The sequence below is a fragment of the Colletotrichum truncatum genome (assembly GCF_014235925.2).
Source record: "Colletotrichum truncatum strain CMES1059 chromosome Unknown Contig_0002, whole genome shotgun sequence".
Taxonomy (NCBI): Eukaryota; Fungi; Ascomycota; class Sordariomycetes; order Glomerellales; family Glomerellaceae; genus Colletotrichum; species Colletotrichum truncatum.
The window spans coordinates 5,234,652-5,253,457 of record NW_027222399.1 but is presented as its reverse complement, the minus strand read 5'-3'; the positions used below and the strand labels follow the sequence as shown (position 1 = coordinate 5,253,457).

Genomic DNA, 18,806 nt, shown 5'->3' with positions numbered 1-18,806 from the left:
CCTGCCGCAACCTCTTGGGTCTAGAACACCAATGGCAGCCAAGGGCTGACCAAACAACAGGCACACAGCAGACCACGAGGTTGTGGCTGGTAAAAGAGCTGGTGGTGGACGAGTCAACGGGACGGCGTAGCGCGAGTAATGCGATAGTCCGGACTAAAAGGCCATGGCAAGGTAACCGGGCTCGGGAGGTTGCTTGGCGACAACTGCAGCGACGGACGGCTTGAGGCCACGGACCGCCACCCGAAGGACGATTGACTCGAAACAGAAAGCGGTGTTTATCTGGAAGCCTTTGGCGGCTATCTAGACGACGGAAATTGGATGGTCGCGAGGAATGATGATGATGTCGTTGCGGATCTCGCGGAGACGGAAGCTCTCTTTCTCAGGGAGATTTGCTGTGAGAGGAAGGATGGTAGTCAAAGAGCCTCATGGCAAAAAAGTCTTGGTCCAGGGTAGCGGCGGCACATGTTTCAACAGAGAAGGGACAACTGCGGTCGCTCGGTTCAACTGCTGGACCAAAGCGAGATGGTGACGTCCGTTTGGGGGCGGGCATCTGACATGTGAAAGGGCCCATGTTCAACCCTGGAAACGCTGAATTCATGGGGAAATGCACCTTTGGAGGGGCACGCGGGCACGACGGTTCCGGGCCTAGTCCATTTTTGGTCGCCCCCCGGATCCGACGACCAGGGTAGCCAATCAGAGCTTGTCGGTTGCTCCCTCTAGCGCTCTTTGCTCGCCAGCTTCACCGCTGATAAGCCCTCTTCCCCCGCCATTAACCTCCACTGAAGATTACAGATGCAGGGCCTGGTGGTCTGGTGGCTTGGGGCTGGCTGTGTCTGTCCAGGAACGCCTCCAAACCGGTCACGAGCGGCATGAGAGACCGATGTCACCCGGGGCCTGGGACGAAGCCGGGCTCCGAGACAGCTGCCAAGCTCTCACGACGTCGACTGCCGCGGGTCATAATAGCGGGTCCATTCGAAATAATGGTTTCTTTCCACCTATAAGGCAAAAAAATGCAGCTGGTCATTCCTGCACGTCGTGTCAGACGTCTCCGCTCGACATTGAGCATCTGATCTTTTGGACCCAAACCTGGTACCCAATGTAGTTGACGATTGTAGCACCGACAGCTTCTGCTGACTCAGATTTGAAGATGGTTTTCCCAAAGATAAGTAAACACTTTCGAAATGGATTGATTGTGAGCACCAAAGACTTTTGCTACCCTCAAAATTCCCTTGCGCTCAATGCTTGCACTGTCTGCTGCCCCAGAGACGTGGGAGAACTCTCGTATGGTAAAATGGTTCGTGGGAATAACGCTGTTGAGTTGATGAGGCTCAAAGCTAGATGTTGCCGATGGCTGCAAGGGCCATGGTAAGATAATGACTGTTTTCAAGTTGTACGTCGGTGTTTGATGGCATTTTCCTGGTCATGGTGGAATCTTTGGAGATAATGTCGCGTTAGCTTCTCCGTCTTTGATTGCCCAGTTTTCAAAAGACGGATACTGACGCCCGACACCACGTGAAGGTGCGACATGTCGGGCTGATTTTTTATAGAGGTTGACTCCTCTTTCCAATGAGGTAAGTAGATGGGCGGAAAATCACCACTAGTGGTGTAATAATTATTGCTTAACCGGGGCAGCTGCGGTGTTCTTGTCAAAGTTGAACGGCGGCGAGAGACAGACCAAGCTGAAACAATAGAAATAGGTGACCGGAGACCATTGAGTGAGAGACCAAGAACAGACGTGAGAATAGATGCCAGCGGGGGCAGCCGCAACGGTGATCAACCGAGGGCCTACTGATCTGTCGACGAGAACTGATGGCGATTGCGAAGCGCACGGGGCAGCTCTCGAAGCTCAATTCCTTGCGGAATGGTACTATTCACCTGCACTTCTTCGATCCACCGAGACGAGAAGGTCAGGTCTGCGTCTTCGTTCATACCATATTCTCGCACCCGGCGAGGGACAACCCAAGGGAAGGGCCATTGCCACAAGTGGTCGCCCAAGGCTTCTCGAAGGTTGCCCATCGTTCCGAGATCCCAAGGATTGTAGGTTGCCGTATAATACTGGAAACTGCCGTCTTCAACACGGATGTACATTGGCCATTCTGATCGTGGCGTGCGGCCCCTTGACTTGACAAACAGGAGCCATTCCCGGTTCGTGCTGTTCATCATTCCTAGGTGCTTCCACTGGCCAGTGAGTGGTGCCTTCTCCACCCAGTTGAGCATCGCAGGAAAAGCAGCAACAAGAATGGCATAAAGAAAGCCAGGCCAGCTCCAGGAGTAGGAAATAAGTGACCACGTCAGTATCCCAAGCGTCAAAGCATGAAACATACAAATGTACACCATGAAGAGAAGGTAGGACTTGATCGTGGTTAGGCAAACTGGCACCCAGAGCCACCAGCAGTAGTGATCGAAGACGGGCAAGCAGCCCAGGTTTCTCCCTCCTCTGGTCATCCCATGGTACATGCGGTCCAGCCGGTTTTGGCCGTTGTCCCCGAGAGTGGTTCCCTCCGGAACACACTCCGTACAGGCGTTGGGACGGAGTCCCCGGCGGACGAAGGAGGCGGCGGTGGCGGGGGAGGTGACGGACTGTACCGAGTTCTTCATGCCAAAGATCGCGCCCGAAGGCGGACAGTACCCGGAGTTTAGAATCCGGAAACTCCGGTACTACATGTCGGCGAGACAGCCCCCGGTCAGGGCAAGGACCACAAGAAATACCCCAAGAAGGGCCAGGGCAACCGCACGGTAATACAAGCTCGGAGCCGTTAAGAAACCATTTTGCTTAAAGCTAAGCATAAGGATATCGCTAACTGTTACAGTTAGAATAACTAAAAAGAAGCAGAGGAGACAGAGGAGATAAGGCCTACCGAGGAACTCTAAAACCAACCAGGAAGAGGCCACCAGGTCGATAATCAGAAGAATAGGAATCCAAGCCGAGATTCCGTAGAAGAGGTCTCTGGCATAACGCCAGAGGGAAGAAAGCCAACGTTGCCAGAAGGGAAGGCAGGCGTCAGCGGAGGCGGCTGTGGCAGGGCCGGGAAGAACGAAGACGTTGTCCATAGCGACGGCGGCGGCGACGACGAGGACGGCGACAAGGACGGCGAAAAGAGAAAAAATCAGGCTAGTAGCCGGGCGAATAGAGTGTTTCGAGAGAAAAAAAAAAGCAAACCGAAAAAAAAGAACCGATTGCAGCTGTTGCTTCGTTAGTAAGAAAGGTCAGGCAAATGGCCGTGGGATCTAATGGGGGCTTTACAAACCGTCTCGAAAGCACGAAGAAGAAAAAAAGAAAAGAAGAAAAACAAAGGCTCCAACAGGAATTCGGGGAGATATACTCAGCCAAGGGGACTAGCTGGCCGGACAGACAGCCTCCTTCCCTCTGATCAGCTTGGGCAAGAGGGTGCAGGAGGAAGGCACCTCCTTCGCCTTGCCCTCAAATCAAGGAAAGCACATGATTGGGAGGAAGAGGCTTCCTCCAAGGAAGAAGAACCGAGCCAGAGCTCCTTCCACAAGTTGTCTGATTACCAATACACCTAATGCTGCATCATATTACAGACGGCAAGACTGAACGCTTCGCATGGAGCAGTGTAAAAGTTGTGACATCGACTAGAGGTTGAATCTGTAGTGTCAACTTCATGGATGAAGTAACCCATAGAAAGGTCAATTTTATGACCCGTCTTTCTGCTCCTGCCTGTTATTAACATCGGGACTCATCGCTGGTTGAATATTTTCTTAACCATTAAGCGTCTTGTACTTAGAATTAAAAGTCTACGCCTTTCCAAGTACAATACCTACTTTCAAGCCCGTGAATATGGTCAAGATGAAGTGGCTATTTGGAATATCAACAGTGCTGTTGACATAGGCAATGTGTTACTTGGAAGTGCTACGCTTTCACAGTTACCTCCCTCGTATTTGTAGAATTTTTTTCGTGCCATCAAAAACTTGTTGACCTCGCTTCTACCGTCTAATATTGCAAGAAGTCACCACCCAAAAGTACGAAATGGTCATGTGCAGGGGGCTTTCCAACAAAACCAACAAAATCAAAAATGCAAGAAAGGAACGACGCTAGCATGGCCGGATTTTGCACACTATTGTTCCAAGAAGGTGGCTTCTTAGAATGCACTATGGCCATTGAAGTTCGTATAAGCTTTGATTACATAACTACACGCACCTTCACCTTACCCATACACATCCATCTCCGGTAGATAAGCAAAGGGCAAAACTAGGGCGAGCCAAACTCAATGGAAGTTTCCGGGTCTTTTACTTATAGAAATGTAAATGCAAAACGATGATTGGGCGATTGTCCATCAAGTACCAAGGTCGAACGAGAGGCTTGCTCTTGATCTTAATCCGTACAGCGCCGGATGATTCTCTCCCCACGACAAATCGGAGAAACCACAAGACAACGAATCTTGAGGGACCACGAATCCTGGAGCTCAAAATTGACACTCAAATCTCTCTCAGCACACAGAACGTCAAGAAGAAAGGAAACCACCGAATTGTCAACCGCAACATATCCGACTGGGCCCTGCCAAAAACAAAGCTTTCCATCCAAGAACAGCAAAACAAGGCACCCACACAACTACCCAAAATGAAAGCCATCATGGTACTTTCCCCCATTATCCTCGCCACCAGCGCGTTGGGCAGTCAATTGGACGCACCGACGGGGTGGGAAAAAATCCCCAAAGACAAGCCGCTCCCCCTTCACACTGCGCCCATATGCTGGCAAGAATGCCTGCAGTGGGAGAACAAAAACTACGTGGGGAACGATATCAACACCGTCAGCCAGTACGACTTTTGCGAGGACAAGTTTCTTGCCATGCGGACGTGGCACCATTTCTGGCTCACGCGCTGCACATCCCGCAATTGCCACGACCGCGCAGACCATGAGAAGGCTAGGACGTGGTTCAGTTCTGTTTGCCGAAGAGGCTAACTGGGAAGATTGCTATTACGATAAATTCCAACATACACTGGTTCTGTCTGCAGAGAACGAAAGACACAACACTGCAGGGTTTCTCGTCAAATTAAACAGCACTAATACAAACTGGAAAATTTCAAAATAAAGTGTCTACGCTCCATTTGACCCAAGATAAATCCAAAGGTCGGAAGGCGGAAGTCGACTACCAAGTCAATGGGAAAGTCAACCGGCACCAAAGACTACACGCATCGAAAGGCCCAGGAAACACGAATGGAACAGACCATGGATCTTTCAGGCATTGATTCTGATTCATAAAACAGACATAATTCAGACCATGTGACCTCAATGAGACATATACACTTTGTAATCATAATGATTTGTTTCAGTGTACAAACGCTGATATGATTGTAGTTGCATGGTACTTTTACTGAAATTTCCGACGTTCTCCAAACATGCAAGACACCACGAAATTCCCTGCTAGCCTGGGTCAGGTTATGAAAGGTAAAACAAATTCAATTTAAACCTGGACGCCAGTCCATAGTCTGACATGTCACAGAAGTTCGTTAAGAATCACTCGCAGAGTGCGATGCAGTTCTCCAGTCTCAATATATCATACTCAATGTATTGACCTCTGTGTCTCTTCTTGCATCTAAACTGGCTCTTCAAACTCGCCAACTTCTGGCAACATTGTATCCGGCAACTTGCGATCCTGGAAGGCACCTCAGGTGCTGAGATGCTCAGCAAAAATACAGTTCAAGAATGATAGTAATTCGAACGATTCCACCTCTTTGTACACCCGTTTCCTAGTTCCGACCAACAAGCCGACCTATCTTAACCAGCCCTAGGCCAACTGTCCCACCGACCCAACCCGTCGTGATCGTCGTGTCAGTCATTTATCTCGTGCCTTAGAGTACTGTCTTTGTAACAGCATGCGGTAAGGGATTTAGCAGATGGCATGCGTTTTGCCAGTTTTACCCTGCAGTGAATGTTTTTCCTTCTATAGGCAATGGTCAGCGATACCACGTTCTCGGTGCGTCTTCCGCGGGGGTGTGGACAAACTCTGAACTTTGGGTGGTTATGGGACGCCTTGGTGCTGGCGAGGTGGTGCTTGTGGATAAAGTCTTGCTGCCGCTTGATGCTTTCTTGGTCCATTTGTTCCAACAAGCCCATGCAGAGCTTGATGTCGGTGATGAGGCTGTCGCAGCGGGATTTGCTAAAGTCCTCGCGAACAACAACCCGTAGCATTTTGAGGTCGTTAGTCTTGGGCGCCATGGTGTAGGCTGGGACTACCCAGCCGCGGACGCGGAGCTGGTGGGCCAGGGCAAACTCGTCGTAGTTACGTTCCTCGTTTTCTGGGAGGCGGAAGGCGACGAGAGGGAGGCCTTCGCCGGAGCGCTTGGACATGATGATAAAGCCAAGAAACTCGAGAGACTGGCTCAAGTAGTCGGCGGTGCGGGTCAGGTTGGACATGATGGCGCGGTAGCCCTTCTTTCCCAGGCGGATGAGCTGGTAGTACTGGCCAATAACTTGAGAAGCTCCCTTGGAGAAGTTGAGGGTGAAGGATGCCTGGTCGGCGCCAAGGTAGTTGATGTTGAAAACGAGTTCTTGGGGGAGGTATTCAGCCGAGCGCCAGACAACCCAGCCAACACCAGGGTACACGAGGCCGTACTGAAGTTCTTAGCAATGTTGGATTTTTCTTTCAGAGGGGATGCTCACCTTATGGCCAGAGACGTTGATGGAGACAACTCTCTCCAGACGGAAATCCCACTCCAGATCCGGGACGACAAAAGGGGCGACGAATCCTCCACTGGCAGCATCGACATGAATGGGAACATCGATATTCCTCTCCACAAGCAGATCGTTAACAGCCTTGACGTCCTCATACTCACCCGTGTAAGTGGTGCCCAAGATGGCACAGATGCCGATGGTGTTCTCGTCGATGAGACTGACCGTCTCTTCGGGGTCAATGACGTAGCGGTCGTGCGTGCAGTATACGAGCTTCTCCTCCACTTCAAAATAGCGGGCAGCCTTCTCCCAGCAGACCTGAACAGCACTGGACATGACGATGTTGGGGCGGTCCGTGCTCTTGCCCTCGGCCTGACGCTTGTTCTTCCAGCGCTTCTTCATGGCAAGTACAGCGAGCATGATAGCCTCGGAGCTGCCAACGCAGGAGGTGCCGACGGCGCCCACACCTTCACCGGCGCCAACGGGGGCATGGAAGAGCTTGCCAATCATGCTAACACAGCGGTTCTGGATGTCAGCCGACTGGGGGTACTCCTCATAGTCAATAAAGTTCTTGGAGAAGGACTCGGCCATGAGCTTCTCAGCTTCCTCTTCCTAGAGTGGGGGTCAGCGAGGGTGCAACATTGCGGGGGACAAGGGTGGTTATGCGAGTGCGGCTCGTCACTTGTCAAGTACAGACGTACCATATAGGTTGTCACAAAGGAGGCAAGGCTAGGTTATCATAATGTCAGAACTACAAGTGTACGAAAAATTACAAGTCTTCAAGGCTTACTTGAGCATAGGGTTGCCGTCAAGACTTAGCTCGTCCTTGATCATACGGTAGGCGACTTCCTTGGGCATCTCGTTCTCAGGCATCTCCCTCTTGGGGAGATCCTGGTTGGCGAAGCGAGAGCCGTAGACGCTAGTAGTATAGCAGTCATCATGGTCGGCAAGTTGCAGTTGGACGTTCTTGAGCGTCTTCATAACCTTGGAAAGGCTGGCGTTGGAGGAGTCCTCGGAGCCCGAGTCGGGGGGCGTGGCAACGGTTGCGAGGTGAACCATTTTGAAAGGTTGAAGAGAGGATGAAAAAGGGAGCAAGATGAATGAGAAGCGTTGTGAGGAGAGAGTGAGCTCGAGGGCGAGAAGAGGCGGACGAGAGTTGATGTTTATATGAGAAAAGAGGAAGCTGGAGCTATGGGCTGGGAAAGCGAGTTGAGCTAGGGGGCGAGTCGAGGCAAGTCAATCTGTACTGGAAGACGAGAGTGTGTAGACAGAAGCAAAAGAGGGAAAAGAGAAGATGAGAGGAGGGCATCAGCACCCATTGCAAAGCGGAAGCAGCTGGGAGTGGGAGACCGTGGCACTGCCCGCCGCATGGCCGCCCCAGGAAACAAGACTTCTGTTGCGGCGCATCAAGTACCATAGTACACATAAAGGTGGGCGGCACAGGGACAGGGACAAGGCCAGCACTTCGGGACAGGGACAGAATGGAAGCTACGTAGGAGACAGACAGCAGCCCAAGGTCGGGTAGCTACCTACCTTGGACTTACTCTAGGTGAGAGCAGATGGGAAAGAAGTTGACAGGTACGGGAAGGAAGGCAGCGGCAGGTGGGGTGATTGAGCTACCTGAAGCTGGAAGGCGGGGCAACAAGGTGCGGTGTAGCGGGTACGTACCCATTCTATGAAAGCTACATCATTGAGGCATGCAACAGTCGTTGCTCAGTTGCAGAGAGAAGCAGCGACAGACACATTCCAAGAGCGGGGGAGAGGCAAGTAGTGAGGCAAGTAGTGAGAAAGGTGCAGGTACCTGCAGTTGGGGCATAGTTGGCTTAGTCGAGACACCTCCCTGACCGAGAAGAGAAGCAACCAGACGGGGATACGTGTCCCAGCCCCGGAAGCTTGTCCCATTTGAGGAGGGACATTGGATGGTTCGATCAACAAGAGGGAAAAGGACGCCATAAGAATAGACCTACCATGGTGGAACAGGATATATCCGCAAATCAGATAAGAAATAACCCAACAGAAACGAGATGACTTTTTGCCCAAAGACACCCGACCCCAAACCTCGTTTCCGAGCTTACCACGTTTCCAACAAACAGAAAAGCACGTGTTTACAGACAGGTATCCGAATATCCTCGCTGCCATATCACAAGGGCGGCCTCTTTGCCCACGCCTCACTGCCCACCATCGCCTTCACTGCTGCACCTCGTCTTAACCAGTCGGATCAGGTACAGAAAAAAGAACCAAAGCTCGGCCAGCCAATCTTTATGGGAGTCTTCCCCAGGTCTCATGGAATCACCAAGACAACCCCCTGGACGCTACGTCCAAAGCTTGGCACGGGTGACACTTCGGGTGGCCCACCGGGCCCCTTTTTAGTGAACGGCCCCCCAACAGCACCTCTGGAACACTCTGGTTTCGTCCAATCACTGCCCGTGCCGGCCTTCCGACACAGCGGCCCTGACCCGGCTAGAGGAGCCCGTTAATCATCACCCACCCACCAGCAAGTCAGCCAGCCCAACCCACTGCCTCTAGTGTAGCACCAAACCAGCGGGAATACCAGTCTGCTGTCCCATCAGCGATGCACTAATCGACGACAGAAGCTTCTGCAAGCCACGCATGGATAATCGGCTCGAATATTAATGCCTTTACTTACTCAACACTGTTTCTGTTTGAACCAAAGGAAAAAGAAAGGGCGGGTCCCCTAACGGAAACTCAAAACAAATGTACAGAGAGAGGGTATCATTCTTCAACTTATTTCCCTCACCCATGACATCACGACCGCCTGTTTATCCACGCGTCTCGTCCCTAGAATCACCTCAGTCATCCCATGCCAAATTTCCGAAATGGCATGCCACTTCCTCACCGAAATCCCACACTATGACCCTTCCCAAGTCTATCTTTGCCCTCCTCTGTCAACCATTTCGCCTCACATCTCCCCTCAATGTCACTGCAGCTGACCTGATCCGGCACACCGTCCAGATCCTATTCGTCCCAAGTTTCCAAGAGAACAGAGAACAGGGAGGGGAAAAGGGAAGTCATCCACACACCCCCAGGATCACGGTCCGATCCCCTGGCATCCCATCCCCTACCAGGCGGACAAATTCAACGCCCGCACATCATCTCCCCGTGAAGAAACCGCCGTGTCCCCCACGGATCGATCCCCCCCATTAAATCAAAAAGCCTCAATCACCCTTTGAACCCTGTGGCTTAGCCTACCTCTGACAATTATCCCCTAAAAAAAGGAACCAGAAAGGCCGCCGACAATGGTTCGACTTTACCCAGCTCTCGTAATCATCTAACCCCCCTCGATCCCTTTCGGAACATACTTTCGCGCCACCTCTCTCGGTGAAGGACAGCCCGACCCGGTCGGTCAGCGACAAAAAAAGATGAAGAGCCCAACGTCTAGAAACCCTACATAGTGAACGTGCTCTCTCCCTCTCTCTCTTTCGGCCCGCCTCGCCCTCCCCTTGGTCTTATGAGAACATGAGAACAACAATTCTTCCGTGTCTTCTTTTCGCGAATCATTAGTGAAGGAAGCCCGCCCGGGTTTTCTACTCGCAACCTCGTCATGTCTCGCTCCTTGCCAGTCCCCTTCACTCCCGGCCTGGCCGGGGGGGGGGGGCGTATTTTTCCATCTCGTCCCCCCATCTCCTTTCGGCCGAATACCTGGCGAGATATCACTCCCGTCTCTTTTGCCTCAGGTTGATGCTCTACTAAATCAGCGAGCGTTTTGCTGTCACAAATACTGGCCATCTCGCCCCAAATTATCTCATCAGGTTGACCGACCTCGTCAATCCACGACTACTTCACCAGCTCGTCTCACTTGCTCTGAGAGTTCCTTTGTCTAATCCAGGTCTATTTCGCTGCCTGGTATCTTGTGTGGCCCCCCTAAACCGAGGGTTCCAAATGTCTAATCCGTACACAATGCATGCCTGGCCGCCCTGAAAGCCGCCTGAACAATCCCATAATCCCATTAACCCAATCGTCAACTTCTTGTCGCGGCAGCGCGACCTCAACCCTCCGTGGTGTCCATAGCATCTTGAATCTTGGACTTGGCTGCTGCAATCTTGTCTGCCTTCCACTTCTCAATCTTCTCCTTCAGCTCAGTGTGGGGGATCGCATCGTCAATGGTCATCGACTGCCGCGTGAACGGGTCCTTGGGGTCAGACAACAGGTGCTGCACAATGGTTGAGCGGTCCACAATGTGCTTGGATGGCAGGATCACTGGGTCCTTCATGAGGTCGCCCATAATGGGGTCCTCGAACTCGGCCGGGATATCGCCCAGGTCGAGTTCAGCTTGTTCCGCAATTTCCTTGGCCTCCTTGAACTTGGCCTTTAGAGCGTCAAAACGCTCAAGCTCGGTAGCCTCCTTCATGCTGCGCTTCGATAGGATGTAGCTCGCCTTGTCAAAGGTCGCTGGCTTGTATGAGCGACCGTCCGAGGCAACGGCGTCAATGAAAGCTTGCGATGAGCCGAGGTTGAGGTAAATGTCCACAAAGTCCGAGAGGAGAACGCGAGGCTGGAAGTGGTACTTCTGCGGGTCGTTCACCTTGAGCTGTCCCATCTTCGGACCGGCCAGCGTCTCAAGGTTGTAGTTCAACATACTGGCCAGACGCTGCACAATTTCGGGCATGGTGAATGCCGTTGCCAGTGCAGATGTGAAGAGCTTCATCATCGCTAGCGTCTCATTGGCAAGTTGCATGTATGATCCGGCCTGACTTTCGAGACCCTGCAACTCCTCTTGTTTCTTTTGCTTCTCCTGAGCTGAGAGGCTGTTATCGTACTCAAGCTCGTTTTGAAGCGCGTGGATTTTGGGGAATTTTGTCAACGCTTCATCAAGTACATATGTGGCGTCGTTGAGCAAGAGGTTGACGAATTGCACAAAGAACTGCCGGTTGACCCTAACCCGATGTTAGCTCTCTGGTACTTCGCAATGATGCGTGAAGTTGGCAAGGAGAAGTTAAAAAGATTCGGAAGATAAGGAGTGGGGAAATGTGCAGTGGATGGACAAGGCGAGTTGGTAAAAGGAAGATGACCAAGCTCTGGAAATATCCAGGATGGTGTTCTTAGGAAGACAGCAACCACTGCCTTCAGAAAGAATTTCACTTACTTGCTCTCCCTGGTCAACTGCTGCTTGTAGACGTCGTTTCCCCACACACACTTAATGACCTGGAAAATCTCGTATCTGATGTTGAACTTGTCATAGAACTGTGTATGAGCACCGGTCGACTCAGCCTCAATATAGAATTTCATCAACGCGTGCAACAGGTTGTCGTTGGCGAACTTGGATCCATAGAGCTGGTCACCCAAAACTCCCTTCTTAAAGTGCATGAAAGGCCAAGTGCCAGAGAAGAGCAGCGTAACCAGTGATGACTTCAAGTAAGGGTTCTTGATGTACTCGGACGATCGGAGGAAAGCTATGCAAAGAGCAATCATCTCGCTGCCAACGGCGGATGGCATGATCTGAGGAAGGTAGCTAGGACTATGTCAGAAAAGCCGTGAGTGTATTAGTTAGCGGGGAAACATACCGGTAGACGAATTTGAAGTTGTCAACGACGTCTTGAAGAGCGTACTCGGGCAGACAAGCGAAAGCTTCAGGCTCTTGGCTAGGCAGAGGAAGTCTATGAATAGGGTCAGTAAAATTTGGATTAACGCATAGAAGCATGAAGAGGAAGGCATGGCATGGAGTATTGCCAAAAACCAGACGAATGGTGTGACTGACTGGAGGTCCTTATCAGGGGTGTAGTTAGTCTGGCTAGCCAGGCGAAGAAGCCAGACGGCGACATATCGCATAAAGCGAAGAGACAACTCCTGCATCTTCTCGTCCATGAATACACCCTCAATGGCATATTTCAGCGCAATAGCCTTCTCAAGGACAAGAACGTGGCGTTTCAGAGCCACTTCGTACATGGCAAGTTGATCGGGGCGCTAAGCTCAGTTAGAATCGCCGGGAAAAGGGTGCATAGCAGTACTCACATTTTCAAGCTTGACTCGCTCTGCCTCCATCTGCGCCAAGTACTTCTCATAGTACTTGATGTCTCGGTCCAAGCTCTTGAGCTTCGAACTGGTGGCCTCACTGCCGTAATGGTGCGCAGCAAGGGTCAGGAAAAAGACCTCGGAAATAAAGTTGGATGTGCCGTCAACCTTTTTCTCGTAGAAGGCATCGGAAGTTGACTGGTCTGCGTTGAGTTTGGTCTCCTCTTGGATGTCGACCCGAGGGTTTCGTCGGAAGTAGTCAACCTCAATCCTATCAATCTTGGAAAATGTGGTATCCATAAAAGGCGCGCAGAAACGGTCGAGAATAACAGTCAAATTCATCATAAAACCGTCAGATGACACTTCTTTGGGGTCCACTTGAAGAGCCCTACGTTTGTGGTTGGCGTTGATTGCCGAAGCAAACCAGTCCAGAACGCGACCTCTAGTCCCGGTGTCGGCGCGGATGAAAGCGTTGGCGATGGCGAACAGCTCATCTTGATGCACACGCAAAATAGCGCGAAGCGCATCTTGGGCCTGGGCTGCCCTACCCCTGTCCAATCCTCGCGGGTTTGAGAAGTAGGTGAGCGTGACCTCGGACTGCAAGGGAGATATCCGGAAAAAAGGACCCAAAATAGTGCCCTTCTCGACGAGAGGACCGGACTTCTGAGCAGCCAAAAAGTTAGGGTGGTTGGCCAAAGCCGCCAAAAGCGGCGGGAACTTTGTATACGACATCAAGGCCTGGTGCTGTTAGCATGATTGTCTCCCAAGTTGCTCGTCCCGTCCATGGATGTAGTCCCTTAGTTGTGGATCTCGAAAGTACCCTCCAAAATGGACGATCGGCATTATGTATCCTCCGCATCTTCAGCAGGGGGCTGGTGAACTTACGTTGATGTACGGCTTGTAGTCGTCTTCCATTGTCATAGCCGACAACTTGGTACTAAGCGTGTAAATGGCCTCGGCGAATACCACTGGGTACTGTTCATCTTCCGGGAAGCGCTTCACAGCCTCCCCCAGGAAGTCCAGGCAGACACCATCGTCAGGTCCGTGTCCACGGAGGAGGCACGAAGCAAGATCATCAGGGCGCGATCGTCTTGAAAAAGAATTAGTCGCTGTCACCCGTGTGACTGAGCATGTTACTTACCCAAACAGATCAGGAAGAGTCAGAGCGAATAAGCAATTGCTAATGCAGAGTCTCTTCGCCTCCTCCAGAACTTCCCTTTTGTCCTTCGCAGTGTCCTTTACGAGGGTGTAGAGGCGCAGGATACGCTTAAAACAGGGAAGAAGGAAGCCAAGAATGGACTTATCCTGGGGCAGAGAAGACAAAACTTCCAGTAGGGCACTATCCAGAACGCCAGTAGTAAGCTTCAATGGTGTCCCCGATTCCGCCAGCTCCTGGCTCGCCCCTGGCAAAAACGTAAGCTTGTGGCCATGGATATCCGTCAGACGATCAGGATCGACCGTTACACGGAAGATCTGTGTAAGGGTTCTGTCCGAGAACTCCTCGATGGACTCCTCGTGAACGACAGTTGGTCGCTTGACAGGCGGGGCATCGGTCTTAGAGGCTGCTCGCTTTTGTGCGCTGTTGTCGCTGGCTCCGTTGTCGGGCCTGACGCCAAGTTTCGAGAAGGGGTTTTCGGCAGGCTTTGGTGTTGATGACGGGGTAATGTTGATCTTTGTGGACTCCTCCATCTGTGCTTTTCCCTTTTCCTCGGTTGGTGTCGACGCACCCGACCCTCCGGCGCCTGGTGACGATGGGCTCCCATCAGGTTTGGGAGAGGTTCTAGCGGCCGAGCCGAGTTTGGCTAAACGTCGCAATCGGATCTGAAGCAAGAATAGTCAGCAAAACTCTCCCCTTCTGCATATTTTCTACCTCGTTTCTGCTTCTCTGCGCGTCCAAACCCATCATCCACCCCATCGCTGGCTTCTGGTGTCATTTGTAGTGCCCTGAAAGATGCTTTGTATTGTCGTGTGGCGTTGCGAAATAAGAGTTTGAGGCTGACATGCCAGATATAGATGCTCGACAGAGAGGACGATGGCAACCCGATTAAATATTTGAAGGTGGAGATAGAGTCGCGAGGGAGCCAAACGGACCGACAACATCGACATAGCAGAGATGTGACAGCATCGAGCGAGCCGCAGAGGATGATGTCGAGCACATCGAGGTTGATATCGAGGACAGACAGGCTTTTCCGTGGACAATCGCAAGACAGAAATCTGTATCTGCTTACCTCGTTCATCTTTGCAGTATCAGGCGCATCAGGCGCTTGATTGTTCTGGTTGGGGTCCATCTTATAAATCGCGTCGGATCGCACCGTGGGTGAACGTCGTTGCCTTCGCTGCTATCGTTGTATAACTTGGTCGTCTCGTCCCGTCGCAGGGATCTTCCGGCTCGGCCCTGGACAAAGGAAAAGGCGAAGAAGGTTGGTTGATGCAGCTGGATAAAACAGCCACGCGAGTCGAGCGTCTGGAGATCGAGACAGCCCAACAACTAGCACAGGGCTGAACGACGGTATGTGCAGTTTGCAGTTTGCAGATTGCGGAAGGTAGGCAGGCGGCAAGGTGGGCTGGACCGACAGAGTATTGACGTTCAGGGCCTTGCAGTGGTGGGGAGTGTGGTACGGGCGGTGAATGTGGGGTGCGGGCGGACCACAAAGACACTCCCTGGTTAAATCCGATAAGGTCGTCCACTGTAAACAGAAAACTCCACCGCAGAGGCCCAAAGTCCGCGGATGAGGTAAGGAAGTCACAGAAGGAAAGGAGCGACACACCTCGACTTTTCATTAATAAGCCGACAAAGCACATCACATCCCTTGCTAGCCACTTTCCAACCTTCTAAGAGATTCTTGTCAGCCAGGCATCAGTAAGAATGCCTCAAAGCCCAAACGTGGCTGCGGCAACTCCAAGAAAAGAAAAGAGTGCCAATTCCGCTTACATAAAGCAATTCAAAGCCTGGCTGAGATGGGACCCTTAAGACACACTCCTCCGCGGTGACTTGGAGATTGTTAACTGCTTCAGACGAACCGGAAACAAGGCGGCACCTACTGGGCATGAGATGGATGAAATTTTGATGCTCAAACGTCAATTAAATTCGGAAACATTCTTGAATCCGAAATCTGTTGGCTACACGACGCGTCTAAGTAGCATGCACACGAATGGCTCTCTCTCTGGGTCAGATTGATACCGCCGTCAAAGGTGACATTGTGGCTTTAATTACCCTAATCAGCTCGGAGATGCCATACCGTTGGAACTAAACTTGATGAACCTCACGTTGGTCTTGGGCTAAGCAATATTTTGGTTCATGAGAAACAATTTTGTTTTCCATAGGCATAACAGTGGTTAGAGTGCCTCAAGGGTATTTCCGTGCCGTTTCCATGTCGTTGATACCACTAGTCCATATCCCCAACGCCAAATTTGACTATTGTACTGGTACATATGCCGCTGCCGCAGCCAGGTTGTTGGAGCTCCAGTGCCAGTAGAACCAGCCCATACCCGAGTTTTCAATACATGCTAAAAGTCTTGACCGAATACTACTACTCCTTAAGCCGGGTAAAATCATTAAAAGGTTTTGTTGGAAACAGTCCGGATATTTGCCAGCTAATGAACTGGATCTCCTTCAAAGTCGCGGGATACCATTCGATCCATCGCTCAGGCGCCTCGACGAGGAGGACGCCTCACCATCGCTGTCGGAACTGCCTCGAGTTCGGCTCGTTCCGCTGACAGTGCGGTTGGCCAGCCGGCTGCGTTCCACCTCCTCGCGGCTTTTATTCATGAGCCAAGCCATGTGCATCTTGAGGATACCGAGATTGCTCCGGATCTCAGTTATCTGATCCTTAATCGGCATAACTTGGTTGAGCATCATGACTGTCTGACGACCTTCGAGATCGGTGAATTCTTTCTTAAGTTCCTCCATCCGACGCTCCATGTCTTCGTATATTGTCATAACTGCTTCGGTTGGCTTGAACTTGGGGCCGCCTTGGACATTGTTGAGATTGAAGACATCATCCCACGAGATGCAGTCCCGCCGCTCGTCCTTGAGCTCCAGGATCTGGCGTTCTTGCTCCTCCTTCTCCCTCTGAAGCTTTTTGATTTGCTTCTCCTGTGACTTAACTTTTTCGCCGACGATAGCGACAACCTTGTAAATGCACTCACCCTCATGAGCGCTAAGCGTCTTACGGACTGCTTCGTGGCCACAGCCGTATTCGCCATATTGACATAGAACGGACGCCTCAACGCAGCTCTCTTCGTGGTGCTGCTTCAACTCAGACGCTTTGATCGCCTCGCCGCAATCAGAACAGGCCGTAGTATTCTTGAGACACTTGGTAATGTGATGCTCCATCGAGGCCGCTTCCATTTTCTCTTCACAGTATTCGCACGTCTGCTCAAAGTGCCAGCACTTTCCTGAAGCGGCCATCCACTGTTCCACTCTTCTGTTGCACGTCTTGTCCGGACAGTCCTGTAAAGTATACCGACAGCCGATCGCGTGCTTGACCACCTCTTCGCGTTTCATCGTCTCATCACACCCTCGCTCGGTATTAGGACAGTTCACGACCAAGGCATCGAGCATGTTGGTCAAGAGCCTGGAAGTCTTGCAGTCTTTGGCGCGAAATCTCGTTCGATCAATAGGACATGCGTCCGAGGTAAAGAAGTGGCGCCTGAGGCATTCGAGGCAGAAGGTGTGATCACACGGTGTAATGATGGGAGTAATGACGGCAAGTTTGCAAATGGGGCAGATTAGGTTGTCATCGGGTTCTTCCGTATAGTTGAGGGAGGAGAAGTCGAGCAGTTCTTTGACCTTGTCGGGCGTGAGGGAGTATCGTATGGCTTCTCGGGTTGCTAGTTCCTCAACGGGCCATTGAATGGGGGCCCGGGCTTGGGGTGGCTGGTCAGCTACTTTTGCGAGAATAGTTGCCCTTTCTCTTGTGTCCACTTACGCGCCAGGGGAATGGGAACCTCCTCGACAGACCGCACCGCCTCCTCGACCAGGTCGTGGACGAGATGAGAGAAAGTGGCATCGTCCTCCGGAGGAAACTCTGATTGCGACATCGTGACTTTGTAATTGCCGTCGACTTTATTTCAGAAGCTGTTAGGAATTGGAAAAGACGTTCATGGTCAGAATTCTGGCGATGAAGAAGGACTTGGTTATTGTGGGTGTGGCTGAGATGGCGATTCTGATTTCGTGGGTTTTTGGTGGTACGAGGGGAAAGTCAGTGGAGGTTTAGAGGTGAGGACCAATACAGAGGTAATCGGCAACAAGTGACGTTGCTGCAACCGAGGGTCCGATAAGCCGATAACGCAAGAGAAACGGCCACTAAAATACCGTTCGCAGATAATTCACACTGTATACGTACACCGTCCCCGCACCCTTGAATCTGGTCACTTACTCAGTCATAGTGTTTCTACAGAGAACACAAACATCAGGGAGAAACAACATGCCATTGTTAACTTTGGCAGAGTGACGTTACTAACACAGGGAACATGCCCCCCCCTTTTTTTTCTTGTCTCGGTCACTCATAATGGCAGTGACAATTGGCCTTACATCCCCTGAACTGCGCATCCAAGGCCATCCTTGCATACCAGCACTGGAGACCACTTTATGTCAACTCAAATTCTGTCAGCGGAGAAAAGGCTCTACTCGATTGTCTTGGGATGTCCTTGGACGGATAAACCTTCAGTTGGACTTTCTGTCAGCCAGCCCTCGCTTTCGTGCAATGGACTGGTTCAATTAGATGCGCCGCCTCCTAGTAGCGAAACCGAATATGACGTGTTTGCATTGAGTTGCACTGGCACGTTAATTTGAATTCCGAATCCCGAAGTTCCTGGCCCGGTTACACAGGGAAACATAAAGATGAATGGCGCTCGAGTCCATTGACTAGCATCTTATCCTTTGATCATGAGAGCCGCTTCATCCAAGAGTCGTCTGGTCATCTAGGCCAGCCAAACTCTTGACGCCAACCCAGTCTCCTGAAACGACGAGTATCTTACTTTGGTCATTCGTATGACGACTTTGATGAGGTTGCATATAATGTACCGGATTTGTTGCCTCTATTACAGAGTTCCACGGGTGGCTCAGAATGGCCTGCCACAAGGCGGATGCAAGGCAACATCATGGCCTACACGATGGCCCTTCAAATTGTACCATGGCCTCCAAAAAATCGCATTGCTAATGGCGAACCAAACGGACTGGCCGCTGACATGAGACGTGGAC

At 51.5% G+C, this 18,806-nt stretch overlaps 5 protein-coding genes across 5 annotated transcripts; 1 reads left to right on the top strand and 4 right to left on the bottom strand.

Moving 5' to 3' along the window:
• Positions 1-1,785: 1,785 nt before the first annotated feature.
• On the bottom strand, positions 1,786-3,051 carry CTRU02_204394 (DHHC zinc finger domain-containing protein; the record flags this gene model as incomplete). Its single annotated transcript, XM_036731351.1, has 3 exons — positions 1,786-2,658; positions 2,710-2,801; positions 2,859-3,051. 3 exons carry the CDS (start codon positions 3,049-3,051, stop codon positions 1,786-1,788), a joined length of 1,158 nt encoding a protein of 385 aa, XP_036577011.1.
• Positions 3,052-4,579: 1,528 nt separating this feature from the next.
• Positions 4,580-4,921, top strand: CTRU02_204393 (uncharacterized protein; the record flags this gene model as incomplete). Its single annotated transcript, XM_036731350.1, has 1 exon — positions 4,580-4,921. One exon carries the CDS (start codon positions 4,580-4,582, stop codon positions 4,919-4,921), a length of 342 nt encoding a protein of 113 aa, XP_036577010.1.
• Positions 4,922-5,849: 928 nt separating this feature from the next.
• Positions 5,850-7,690, bottom strand: CTRU02_204392 (glutamate decarboxylase; the record flags this gene model as incomplete). The annotated part of the gene is made up of 5 exons (XM_036731349.1): positions 5,850-5,903; positions 5,966-6,574; positions 6,623-7,243; positions 7,333-7,360; positions 7,422-7,690. 5 exons carry the CDS (start codon positions 7,688-7,690, stop codon positions 5,850-5,852), a joined length of 1,581 nt encoding a protein of 526 aa, XP_036577009.1.
• A 2,947-nt stretch (positions 7,691-10,637) lies between these two features.
• On the bottom strand, positions 10,638-14,889 carry CTRU02_204391 (ubiquitin conjugation factor e4 b; the record flags this gene model as incomplete). The annotated part of the gene is made up of 8 exons (XM_036731348.2): positions 10,638-11,526; positions 11,736-12,101; positions 12,154-12,246; positions 12,348-12,553; positions 12,602-13,339; positions 13,487-13,691; positions 13,743-14,422; positions 14,830-14,889. The coding sequence occupies 8 exons, from the start codon at positions 14,887-14,889 to the stop codon at positions 10,638-10,640; spliced, it is 3,237 nt and encodes a 1,078-aa protein (XP_036577008.2).
• A 1,325-nt stretch (positions 14,890-16,214) lies between these two features.
• Positions 16,215-17,644, bottom strand: CTRU02_204390 (traf-like signal; the record flags this gene model as incomplete). Its single annotated transcript, XM_036731347.1, has 2 exons — positions 16,215-17,470; positions 17,533-17,644. The coding sequence occupies 2 exons, from the start codon at positions 17,642-17,644 to the stop codon at positions 16,215-16,217; spliced, it is 1,368 nt and encodes a 455-aa protein (XP_036577007.1).
• Between the last annotated feature and the right edge of the window lie 1,162 nt (positions 17,645-18,806).